The sequence below is a fragment of the Oncorhynchus mykiss genome, chromosome 10 (genome assembly GCF_013265735.2).
Source record: "Oncorhynchus mykiss isolate Arlee chromosome 10, USDA_OmykA_1.1, whole genome shotgun sequence".
Lineage (NCBI taxonomy): Eukaryota > Metazoa > Chordata > Actinopteri > Salmoniformes > Salmonidae > Oncorhynchus > Oncorhynchus mykiss.
The window spans coordinates 64,394,235-64,407,786 of record NC_048574.1 but is presented as its reverse complement, the minus strand read 5'-3'; the positions used below and the strand labels follow the sequence as shown (position 1 = coordinate 64,407,786).

The 13,552-nt window shown below is 45.0% G+C and overlaps 1 protein-coding gene across 11 annotated transcripts in view; it reads left to right on the top strand.

Moving 5' to 3' along the window:
- The window catches only part of LOC110533185 (teneurin-3), a 410,089-nt gene that overhangs the window by 306,801 nt on the left and 89,736 nt on the right, over positions 1-13,552 (top strand). For 7 of the 11 annotated variants that reach the window (XM_036933606.1, XM_036933607.1, XM_036933605.1 and 4 more), the window contains 4 exons: positions 611-805; positions 2,742-2,942; positions 6,473-6,658; positions 13,455-13,481. In XM_036933606.1, the coding sequence (XP_036789501.1) occupies positions 611-805; positions 2,742-2,942; positions 6,473-6,658; positions 13,455-13,481 (609 nt within the window). The remainder of the gene's footprint in view (positions 1-610; positions 806-2,741; positions 2,943-6,472; positions 6,659-13,454; positions 13,482-13,552) is intronic. The other 4 variants (XM_036933610.1, XM_036933616.1, XM_036933611.1 and 1 more) reach the window with 1 other exon arrangement.

The following is a 13,552-nucleotide window of genomic DNA, read 5'->3' as shown; positions in this document are numbered from 1 at the left end:
ACACCCTGTATATATCTCTCTTAACCTGGTGACACCCTGTATACATCTCTCTTAACCTGGTGACACCCTGTATACATCTCTCTTAACCTGGTGACACCCTGTATATATCTCTCTTAACCTGGTGACACCCAGTATATATCTCTCTTAACCTGGTGACACCCTGTATATATCTCTCTTAACCTGGTGACACCCTGTATATATCTCTCTTAACCTGGTGACACCCTGTATATATCTCTCTTAACCTGGTGACACCCTGTATATATCTTATTAACCTGGTGACCTCGTGTATATATCTCTCTTAACCTGGTGACACCCTGTATATATCTTATTAACCTGGTGACACCCTGTATATATCTTATTAACCTGGTGACACCCTGTATATATCTTATTAACCTGGTGACCTCGTGTATATGCAATATTTTACTCCAACAAAAAACATTCATGTACAATATTGCAAAAACGTTTATATGGAAGATATATCTCATGAGACTATGTTGTCATGCATGTGTGAATGTGCACACTGTATTATGCGTATGCCTGTGTGTGTATTTATGCACATACACACGCTGTATACGCTAACATCCATTTGTCCCTCTGTGTCCCATTGCAGCTTCGTGTCCCGTGCTGTGCAGTGGTAACGGCCAGTACTCCAGAGGTCGCTGCCTGTGCTTCAGTGGCTGGAAGGGGACCGAGTGTGACGTGCCCAGCAACCAGTGCATAGACATCCACTGTGGGGGACACGGCATCTGTATCATGGGCGTCTGTGCCTGCAACACCAGATACAAGGGAGACAACTGTGAAGAAGGTAAGAGATCAGTCCATCCATCAATCAATCATCCAACCAACCAATCAATCAACTAAGTTGTATTTGTATCAACAGTTGTCACAAAGTGCTTTACAATAATCTAGCCTATCTGCATCTAGTGTAGAAATAGGATGGAAGCCCATAGATGGACAATAAACTATTGTATCATATGTACAGAATATCTCATACACATCAACAGTGATTGGGAGATGGGAAAAAGGAAGGATTTCAGAAGTATTGGCTGCTGTCACTGTGTAGCACCGCCAAGCGTAGATAGGCCAGATCAGAAGTATTGGCTGCTGTCATTCTGTAGAGCCGTGATGCTTAAACAGGGCACATGATAGGCTAGATCATCTTAGCCAGATGTATTAAGCCATTAGCAGGAGATCATAGATTTTCATAGTTTTTCCTGTTAGAGGGATCTTTTGATCTGCCCTGCCCTTTTCCCCCTCTCCTCTGTGTGTATTTGTGTATGTTCAGACACATCCTCTTCCCCTCTTCCTTCCTTGTCAGCCAGTCAGTGTGTGATTGCTCAGCATTCACCATCATAATCTTTACCGCCAGCCAATAGTTCAGTATTACAGAAACAATTACAACTCTCTACTTCACAGAGAAAGGAATTACATCACTATCCCCATTGATGCGTGGCTTGAGACACACACACACTCACTGACTCGCTCTCACGCGCGCACGCACGCACACACACACACACACACACACACACACACACACACATACACATACACATACACACAGAATGGAGAATATTAGATTAGCTAAATTATCCTTGCATGTACCTGCTACGCTAGACTACAACACAACCCATCAGAAGGCTAGCTCTGTCTGTACATTAGATCCAATTATTGCACTTCCCTATGGGACAAAATCTCATCTTCACTGCTCAATAAAATTGATTTCTGCCAACCTCCTCCTACTGACACGCACTACAATCCGACGCTAATGCAATTAGTTTGCAGTGAATGTTATTGTGAGGTCTGTGATCCAGTCAGTAGTCAATGGACAGATTAAGACCCATCATCACTGAGACAGCAGAGGGAAGTAACTGCAGCTCAGCAAGCTTCAGCCCCAGGCAACTTGCTGGGCATCAACAGACAAGTCAAATTGTATTTGGCACATGCGCATTATACAACAGGTGAGGATCTGGGGACCCATGCCAAATCTTTTCAGTCTCCTGAGGGGGAAAAAGTGTTGTCGTGTCCTCTTCACAACTGCCTTGGTGTGCTTGGACCATGATAGGATGTTGGTGATGTGGACACCGAGGAACTTGAAACTCTCGACCTGCTCCACTTCAGCCCCGTCGATATTAATGGGGGCCTGTTCGGCCCTCCTTTTCCTATAGTCCACGATCAGCCCTTTGTCTTGCTCACATTGAATGAGAGGTTGTTGTCCTGGCACCACACTGCCAGGTCTCTGACCTCCTTGCTATAGGTTGCTTCATCGTTGTCGGTGATCACGCCTACCACTGTTGTGTCATCAGCAAACTTAATGATGGTGTAGGAGTGCTTGGCCACGCAGACGTGGATGAACAGGGAGTACAGGAGGGGACTAATCATGCACCCCTGAGGGGCATTAGTGTTGAGGATCGGCGTGGCAGATGTGTTGTTGTTTACCCCTACCACCTGAGGAGGCCCATCAGGAAGTCCAGGATCCATTTGCGGAGTGAGGTGTTTAGTCCCAGGGTCCTTAGTTTAGTGATGAGCTTTGTGGGCACTATGGTGTTGAACGCTGAGCTGTAGACACTCACAAACACAGAGATAGTATACACACACACCGACACAAACACAATTCCACAGTTCCACAGTGAGTGTTTGTGTACTGTATGTTTATATTTGCTCTATGCAACAATCCAAAGTGACAGCAGTTGGTTGGGAATTGCGACAAATCAACCCCTCTCTCCTTCCCCTCCTCCCTCCAGCGGACTGCCTGGACCCTGGCTGTTCAGTCCATGGTGTGTGTATCCACGGGGAGTGTCACTGTAGCCCGGGCTGGGGGGGCACCAACTGTGAGATCCTCAAGACCATGTGCCCCGACCAGTGCTCCGGCCACGGCACCTACCAGAGCGAAAGCGGCACTTGCACCTGCGACACCAACTGGACCGGCCCCGACTGCTCCGTCGGTACGTTGTTGGTTTCAGCACGTTGTTTGAATGTTGGTAAAGGTTGTTAGTTGTTAGCATGCAAGCCTTCACGCAGAAGTACTACATTTTTGGTATGTTGTTAGCACATTAGCATGCTAGCCTCAAATTAAGTCAGCCGTATTACATTTGGTACGTTGTAAGCACATTAGCATGCTAGCCTTATTATCTCAACAGTACTACATTTGGTACATTGTTAGCACATTAGCATGTTAGCCTCTCATTAACTCAGCAGTACTACATTTGGTACCTTTTTAGCACATTAGCATGCTAGCCTCTCGTTAACTTAGCAGTATTACATTTTGTACATTGCTAGAACATTAGCATGCTAGCCTCTCGTTAACTTAGCAGTATTACATTTGGTACATTGTTAGAACATTGTTAGAACATTGTTAGAACATTAGCATTAACTTAGCAGTATTACATTTGGTACGTTGTTAGCACATTAGCATGCTAGCCTTATTAACTCAACAGAATTACATTTGGTACATTGTTAGAACATTAGCATGTTAAGCTCTCATTAACTTAGCAGTATTACATTTGGTACATTGTTAGAACATTAGCATGCTAGCCTCTCGTTAACTCAGGAGTACGACATTCACTACATGGAGATGGATATCTAGTAAAGATATCATTCACATTCACAGAGCTTCTCTCACAGTTGTGCCATGGCCTTCCCAGCTATATCCTTTCACTGTATCACTCTCTCTCTTTCATTCTTTATCTCTCTCTTTTCACTGCTGCTTTGTGGACTAATGCTGTTATGAAGGCCACAGTGTGATTTTTATATTAACTGGGCTTAGAGTAGAGAGAGCACATCGATCTGATCCATTTTTCATTTGAGAGAAAGCTGTGTTTATCTGGCTCTAACACACTGACTCAGCCAGCAAAGAGAAGGAAGGCTGGAGGGAGAGCAAAGGCCGTGAGTTTGTTAATTACACTGAGTTTCAATTAAATAAGGCAGTACTGATAATTACTAGAAAACAGAGAGGGAGGGATGGAGAGAAAGAGAGAGCGAATGGAGGGCGATTCCACACCAGGACAGCCCGAAAATATTGATTGTTTGACATTTCTATCACTTGGTGTCATTATACTCCTTATAGTGGAGATTCTGGTGTGGTAAATATCAAAAATAGAAATATTTATATCTCAAAAGTACCCTTTTTTATCTTGTTCATTTCAAGGCGGATTGTTTGGAACAATATACTCTACAAGTATATCATTTTTCAGAGTGGGCAGAGTGATAAAAAAAATAATGGAATAACAATGTTAAAAGCATGTCAAACATCCTTCCTCCCAATGAAATTTCTGTGTGAGAATTGCCTGTAAAAATTGGAGATAACCTAAATATTTTTGGGGCTGTCCGGGCGTGGAATCTTCCTGGAGAGATGAGAGATAATGAGATAATGACTTAGACATGGAATAAAGTAAAAACAGAGGAATAGGAGAGAGGAGAAGCATGGGTGTTAAGCAGAAACATATGTCCTCTTCTGTCTTTATTATTGTTTTGTCTGAGACAGTTTGGTCTGGACCGCCTGGGACCACGGTGACCTTCAGACAGATGTGACCAGAGCCTCAGTCTGGTCACCCCTCCAGCCCGCTCTCTCCCTCCCTCCCTCCTCCCTGCTTCACACAGCGCCCGCCACGTCTCGCACACACACACACGCACACACACCGCCCCGGTGACAAGGCGATGACAGTGACGAACAGCGCCACTTCCTGACACACAACACACTCTCTCACACACAGCGGTAATGGCAGCTCGCCACAGGCAGCGGATGCCCACACTGAGCGAAGCCCCTCCAGGGGGCTGATGGAACTTTAGAGACCGAGAAAGACTGAGCGGTCGGGGGTCTGTTGGTCTTGTGGTCTTACCTGGAATGACTCAGAGATTAACAGCTCGATCTTCCAGCCACTGACTGATAGCTAGTCTAAGAGAACTCCGCTCAATCAATGTCTTCTATCTAGACACTGACTTCAATCGGAATTGCTTCTCTTAGCCACTGTCTGATAGCAATGGTCCTACGGTTAATTATTTGTCCCTGTCTGCAAAGACTCCTATACCTGTGCTATAGCACTGTAGGTAGTCAACATTGTATGAGGATTTTCTTCCAGTATTAATACAGTGAACGGTCCTGTTCTGAACTCGCTAACACAGGTCTCATCCGTTCTACTGGGTTGTGTGTTTCTACAGGACAGTATTTCAGTAAGAGTTAGTATACAGTAGTTAGCCAGGGTGGGTCTGTCTGAGTATAGTCTTCACCCTGCCAGACATCTGCTGCCTGCAACTCTGACTGTCTGTCTGTACGTACAGACCTGCCAAGACAGACACAAGACTACAAATTGAGACTGTGGTTCAATTGGGAGAGCATGGCGCTTGCAACGCCAGGGTTGTGGGTTCGATTCCCCCGGGGGACCAGTACGAAAATGGGTGCACTCACTTCTATATGTCGTCCTGTATAAGAGCGTCTGCTAAATGACAAAAATGTGATGTTGAGTGTCTCTCTTATATTTTGTGCAAACAACAATTCATTCAAACACCGCTCCCCTCAGTTTATATTTAAAGGTCGTGTCAATAAAGATGTTCCTGTCGCCTTCATGTAACCGCAACAAAAAGGCTCAGAATGGAAAACAAGTGTCACTTTCACTCAGAGCTAAAAGTGATTTGGAGGAACTTGAATGCACATTCCTGGTTCAAATGGTCTAAACTCTGATGAAGAAAAAACAGAGACAAAAACAGTTCCATCTCAACTGACAACATTCCGTCAGTCGGGAGTCTGTACCAAACAAGCCTAGATTGTGTGCAGGCGTCCATCTATGGGCCCCACTGCAGCAGGATTGATTTACCTGTGGTTGATTGATTTGGGTGTCATTCTGGTTCAGGCACAGTTGGAATCCTTGTGTCTGGCTGGATGGCTGGCAAACAGTGTCTACCCATACTCTACCCTTATCCTATTCTTACCCTGTCTGGGGTAAAGGTCAATATGTCTACTCTCATAGCCTGAACTGTCCATAGTCAATGATCACACTTCTGCCCACCCCCACCCCCACTCGCACGCACGCACACACACACACACACACACACCATATCACAAACACCAACACCTCAGACCCACCACCGTGCCCCACCCACCCAGGAACCTTCAAAACCTCCCAGATTCTTCATGCTACACCATGTCAGCCACGGGGGACAGACGTGTCAGGGTAGCAAGGTGTTATTTGAGAAATACCAGGCTGACAACCATATCCACCCGACCCCACCCGCTGACCAGCCCAAAACACAATAGTGGAAGCATTGTGCCAACGGAGACCCTGCCTGGCTACAGTTGACAGAGAGATCGAGGAAACCTTATGTCTGTTTTGCTTGTTATGAATTAATGTGTTTCTACAACCACTTCTAGGTCTCAAAGCGGGTGACTAGCACACCCAGATAACACTGACACTAACATTTCCTGTGTGTGTGTGTGTGTGTGTGTGTGTGTGTGTGTGTGTGTGTGTGTGTGTGTGTACAGAGGTGTGTGTGGTGGACTGCGGCTCCCACGGCGTGTGTTTCGGGGGCAGCTGTCGTTGCGAGGAGGGCTGGACGGGTACGGTCTGTGACCAGAAGGCCTGCCACCCCATGTGCACTAAGAACGGAGTCTGCAAGGAGGGCAAGTGTGAGTGCAACCAGGGCTGGACCGGAGAGCACTGCAACATCGGTAGGTCTACTGAAGAATACACACGCCTACAGTGGACATACACATACACGTGAATACATCATATGGGTGGACAATTAAAGACATCGTTACAAAGAAACACACACGTTTTCTCTCTCACACACACTCCTCTACCTCTGGAGCTGTCTGTCCATCCATGATTCCCCCAGCTCTCACACCACGGAGGACTCCAACCTGCGGGTCTATATGGCTTTGAACAGCCAGCTGAAGTAGCATCTGATCCCAGTCTCCTTTTTCCTCTCGAACTTCTCCATCCCTCTCTTTACCTGGCCAACTCCCTCCCACTCTGCAGCCTGCTCTTTGTAGTCACTCACGTGACCTGTGTGAAGAAGGCCTGCAGAGTCCCCATGGGGCGCTGCTGATCTTTAACCTCCATCAAAACACTGACATTTACTGTAGTTAAGGCAGTGTGGAGAAGATAGATTGTGTGTGTCCTGTTCCAAGCTCCCGATCTTAACAAGAGGGTACAGAGCAGCGTTGTAAATGCCTGGCGCGTTGCTGTTTAGCTTTTAAGCCGGGTGTGAAACAAACACTGAAACAGGCCAAAGCCTCCTCTATACAATGCAGAGATACGAGCCCTAAAGAGAACTGAGAAATCATGTTTGGTTAATTGTTTCCCTCTCAACCCCTACATCACTAAACGGCCTTAATTGTTATCAAGCAAATCTTGTTTTGTCGGCTGATTCCCTGATATTAATTCGATTGCGGAGCAGAATGCATGTTCTCTCCTCACACACACGCACACAGAACTCGTGTTCTGTTCTGCCTCGATCTCTGGCCATATTTGTTTTTGATCTGGTCCATTATTCAAACAAATAATCAGATGAATTAGCCTGAGTTAGAGTTTAACATGGTGTCCCCCACTCATTTAGCTCGGGTTAGCGTTAACGTGCCCGCATACTAGGTTGGATTTGCTCCTCGCAGAACTCAGCAATATTAATGTTTGTCCCTCTTGAGATGCCGTAGCAACAACATACCCAGTAAGACTTCCTCAAAATACTCCTAATTAATGTAAGATTCATCAAGAAATCTGTAATAGATTTTGACGGTTTTGCAGAGGAGGTATAAGTCACACAATTTTACATCTAAGACGTTTGGTGCATTTTTTCTCAAGTGAACAAATTTGCATTAAAACTTTGACAACAAACATTTCATTGAAGAATCCCATCCATAGTTCCCACTCCTACTAGGAGTAGTACTGTTGACCAATCACCGACGAAGGGGCGGAGACTTCGGCTACTGAACTTCGACTTGCCTCTCAAGCAAAAATGTTGTGTGCGCGAACAGCCGGGGAAAAAACCCTGCCGAACACCAAAACGAACAAAAAGTCATGATTTTGTCATAATATATGCGCAAACTGTTTTGACTGGGAAGCATGCGACAGGCTTTATGCATGGTGTCACCCAGCTGTGTGTTTTCAGGTTTCGTGACACTCTGCACACACACATAAAAACGCGAGCGCACACACACTGAGTCACTCTACTCATCATCATGGAGTTCATTTCTTTTGTGTCAATAATGTGTGTCTGATGATCTCTGGCTATGGAGGGAGCACCGACCGCTGCCTAATTCCCCTGAAAATAACACCTTTTGGCTCATTATTAGTCTTCAGACACTTTTTCTTAGCCTTCAAACACCAAAATACAAAGGCAGATGCTCCTTGAAGTCATCCACAAGGAGTCCTAGTCTGAAACTGAAACCCTGCAGGGGTTGGCTGGGACGTGAGTCAGTTAGGAAGAGTGTTGGGCTCTGTCCGAAATGGCACACTATTCCCTATATAGTGCACTACTTGGTCAAAAGTAGTGCACTGTATAGGGAATCGTGTGCCATTTCGAATGCCAACGTGGTATCACTCTGCACGTAACGAACGGTACACTTAAAAGTTCCACCTCTCTGTCCTTGAGATGTTCTCTCCTGTTTCAGAGTAGCGTGCCAGAGGTGGTGAGGGCCACCATGCCTTCATTTGTGTCTGCTGGAGATAAAGGGGTGTTTGTGTTGGGATTAGAAGTTAGCAGGAGACATCAACCAGATAGAACAGGAGAACATTAGTGTGGGACTGATCCCACTGCAGTCAATCACCCAGCTAAGACTTCTGTGTGTTTGTTCGACCCCGCTCTGACCCCGGACGGTCTCACCGCATTGCCTTGTACACATTCACAGTACAACCACCCCCACACACCATATGTTCTTATCCAATCGCCTATACATACACTCAAACAAAGAGTGTATAGTGTCATTTTGGATCTGAGTCAACACTGGTTTGTGTTACTATACCCTCTAGCTGTCTCCATAGAACACCAGTTAGACAGTCTATTATATTCAGTGGAACTACAGTACAGCATTAAGACTCATTGAGAGTTAGGAGGCAGTGACGTTTAGCTACCCCTCCATTAGTTTTATGCTACAGGCATCCCCCTGCCTTCCCCCATAGCAAATGCTGAAGGAGAGAGGAGAAGAACACAGTAGTTATTAAGTTGTCTTCTTCTCTCCTCCGAGACACGCGATCATGAATAATGATTGGGTGAGAAAGTTAGAGGGTCAAAGTTCATACCCCCAAGACATGCTAACCTCCCGGGATTGGTAACAGTGAGAGGTTAGCATGTCTTGAGGGTATGATCTTTTGATCTTCTGGAACTTTCTCACTCATCGTTATTCACGATTGCATGTCTCATGATATATTCCACATTGATTTTAGAAGTGTTTAGAAATATGTTCTATTCTTATTTACAATAAAAGTGACTCCAAAATGACACAATATATTATTTACGATTCATTTCTATTGGGCACCAAAAAATCTGAAACACAACCAAAACAAACTGCAAATGCATCCAACAAGTTTGTAGAGTCACAAGCGTGATGTCGTCATTGCGTGCTAGGGGTGTCAATATTTTTGACCTCTACCTTTTTGAGAAAAAAATATTACTTTTTTGAGAAAAAAATATTACTTGTTAAACAAAATATTTTTCTCTGAGCGATTGTATTAGTATAAAATAATCTCCCAGTTTGTTTTGCATACAATATAGCTCACTATTTCATACAGTCATTATTGCCCATATTTATCAAGGGTGTCAATAGTTTCAGACCCCACTCTATCTCTTTCTCTCTCTGTCATTGTCTGACACAAGGTGGCTTGATGCACCTCCATTTTGAGTGGCTTTAAGGAAGTAGTCTACTGCTCAATACTACTCTGCTTATTGCTTTTCCATACAAAACACAGTGATGATAGGTTGAGTAAATTGTCACTGTGTTGTGTGTGTGATTGATAGTGGTAAAATAGTGTCCTTTATTTTACTCTGATGTTCCCGCTTTCAAAATGCAGCAAATGAATAGATGTCTCTGAGACGTGGAAGTATCCCTGTTTAAAAGGAAACAACTACAATGGGCTGAAATCATTTGTGTTACCTTGGAAATAAATGATGTCAAGTTTATGTAAGAGTTTGCTAAGGATTTTGCAGCAACAAACGGATAACAATGTCTTCCCTTGACGATTTGAGTTACAGTAAACAGACTGAATCATCGATGTGTTTGTATAACAATCATGTCCAATAACCAAGATCTCATATGATCTTTTATTATCAGTGTTCCAAATTACTCTTCTGCAGAGGATAGTAAAAGTACATTTTTATGGACTTGCACAATGCTCCTCGTTCCTTCTGCAGACATTAGGTTTTGTTAAGAAAGCCACAGGTTCTTCTGCTTCTTCTTCTGCCTCTTCTTCTGCTTCTTCTTCTGCTTCTTCTTCTGCTTCTTCTTCTGCTTTTGCTTCTGCTTCTTCTTCTGCTTCTTCTTCTGCTTCTTCTTCTGCTTCTTCTTCTGCTTCTTCTTCTGCTTTTGCTTCTGCTTCTTCTGCTTCTTCTTCTGCTTCTTCTGCTTCTTCTTATTATTCTGCTTCTTCTTCTGCTTTTGCTTCTTCTTCTTCTTCTTCTTCTTCTGCTTCTTCTTCTTCTTCTGCTTTTGCTTCTGCTTCTTCTGCTTCTTCTTCTGCTTTTGCTTCTGCTTCTTCTGCTTCTTCTGCTTCTGCTTTTGCTTCTGCTTCTTCTGCTTCTTCTTCTGCTTCTTCTGCTTCTTCTTCTGCTGCTTCTTCTTCTGCTTCTTCTTCTGCTGCTTCTTCTTCTGCTTTTGCTTCTGCTTCTTCTTCTTCTGCTTCTCCTGCTTCTTCTTCTGCTGCTTCTTCTTCTGCTTTTGCTTCTGCTTCTTCTTCTTCTTCTTCTGCTTCTTCTGCTTCTTCTTCTGCTGCTTCTTCTTCCGCTTCTTCTTCTTCTTATTATTATTATTATTATTATTATTATGGCTTCTGAATACCTCATCAGTAAGGTTGTCTCCTTTAGTCACACTGAAGACGTGTCCCAAATCGCTCCTATAGGCCCTGGTCAAAAGTAGTGCCCTGTGTAGGGAATAGGGTGTCATTAGGGACGGAGACTGATTTTAAAGTACTGTATGGAATATTGTTAAAATATTGTTGTGTGTGTATGCGTGGGTGTGTGTTTGTTCTGAGAAGTGCAGCTGGTGAACAGGCAGAGACTGAGTGTATTAGTTGAGAACCAGGAAACTGCAGACTTACTGCCCCAAGGTTTCTCCAGCACTCCAGCTCCAGAACCCCATCCCAGGCTCCCTGTTCTCCCCCTCTGCCCTTCCTCTCCTGGGGCTGGACTGGTGGTCAGTCATCCCTCCCTCCCTCACATCTCTCCATCGCCCAGAATAGCACTGCAGAGCCAGCAATATCTCACCCAGCACCACCACACGTGCCTTCACACACACAGACACACATTCTGTACACACATCCATGCACACTCTCTCTCCTTCAAACACTCAAACACACAAACTCTCCCTCCCTCACACACACACACACACACACACACACACACACACACACACACGCACACTCCAACCAGCTGCAATCTGTCTGTGTGTCTGGTTCTGTGTCTCCCCAGATGTCTGTTTGCCTCCAGGTCAGTGTAACGACTGATGGTTCTCCATTATCATCCAAGGCTGATGCTCGCTAGACAACACACACACACAAACACACACTCCTCTCTCGCTCGCAACAAAACAAACCGTCTACTAGTGATATTTTCACTGAAATGAGAGACCAAAATGATTGGTCTCGGTGTCCCTCCCCGTCTCAAGCTTCAGTTTCAGCTACTAGCTACTGTGCCATTCTTGTAGTGATTTGTCTTTTAAAACTGGCTATTTGTTAACTCAATTGTGTAGTTAAAACAGTCCAGTTTTATTCACAAAAGGCCAAATTATTTCCTTAACTGTGTTCAATAGTTAATTAACCCTGCTACACTCAAGGTTCTACTTGGGAACTAGAAAGCCCATACTCACCCTCTCAGTACTGCTGAATGGCTGTTCTGTGTTACCACTGATCTGGCTTCTCTCTTAACGGGCTGGTAGCTCTGTCAGTCTAGTCACACACTACCGTTATTATACATACATCACTGTGTGTGTGTGTGTGTGTGTGTGTGTGTGTGTGTGTGTGTGCACTACTGTTTGTGTATGTGTGTGTGCGTCTACTATAGACCAGGGAATGAGTGAGACTCAATGGGTTCTGGAGCACTTTGGGCTATAGCATGATTACATTCTAAGAGGAGCCCTCCCTGTTTTTACGGTAGGCTCACCTGGAGCTGATGGGGTTGTTAAAGGCCCCCAGTGCAGTAAACCTTAATTAAGATCATGTAAATCAATGGATACATGCCGGTAGCCTCTAACCCCCCCCCCTTCTTCTCCCCCCTCTCTCTTCCCCTCTCTCTCCATCTACCCCTCTGCTCTCTCTCTCTCCGTCCCGCCTCATCTCTCTACCCTCCCCCTCATCCCCCTCTCCTCTCCTCCCTCCATCTCTACCTCTGGGTGGGGATTGAGTGGGTCTGGACGTTGTGATATATAATTGTTTCCAGATTAATGTCACTTTAATCAGCAGCTGACGAGAATTGTCCCGACAAATAATGAAGCATTGATGTCTATAAGGGGCTGATTAATTCTGCAGCTTGACCCATAGACCCGCACACACACACACACACACACAGAGATACATACTGTACATACACACACAGATGGACACACACACACACACACAGTCCTCCCTGTGCCCATGTGAGTGGAATATGATGGAAGTAAATGAGAAATCTTTAGTGCAATTAGCTGGTAAATTGCTGCCCCTTTGCTCAGGGTTCAGGGATGATTGCAGCTGTTTTCTTAACCCTGACGTTTCATTAGGAACCCTGACGCTCCATTAGTTCTGTTAAGGGATCCTGTTCCACTCTGGGAAAGGGAGAGGATGACGGCCAATCAAGCTGCCACCTGAGCCAGTGTGTGTATGTGTGAGCTAGTGTGAAGTTACAGCAAGCGACATCTGAGATTGTGCAAGAAATGTAGGGACTGGGTGTTGGCGAAATAAGACAACAGATTGACACACACACATATGTATGTTTATACATACAACATTCATACGTTGCTACGTCACAACAAGCTAAGTGTCTGATAAAGCATGTCGTCTTCTGTCTATTCGCCCCCCCGTCCCCGTCCCCGTCACAACACCTAGAGAAGTCCTACAGGTTTACATGTGAGGATGGTCACGGCCACACACACTCTGTGTCACATGGGATATCCATCACATTCAAACACACGTGTGTGTGTGTGTGTGCGCGAGTGTGTAAGGGTGCCTGTGCTCGTAAGTACACTACTAACACTCTGGTAAATAGTCTGCCATGTTTTTTTTCTCCTCTCCTTAACCGCTCGCTCTCCTCTCTTTCTCTCTCTCCTTTTTTCTTTTTTCAAGCTCACAATCCGGATATTAGAGTCAAAGGTACTGTGGTCCCTCTTTCTTCTGCCCCCCCCCCCCCCCCCATCGTGATGTGTGGTACTTGTGACCGTCCA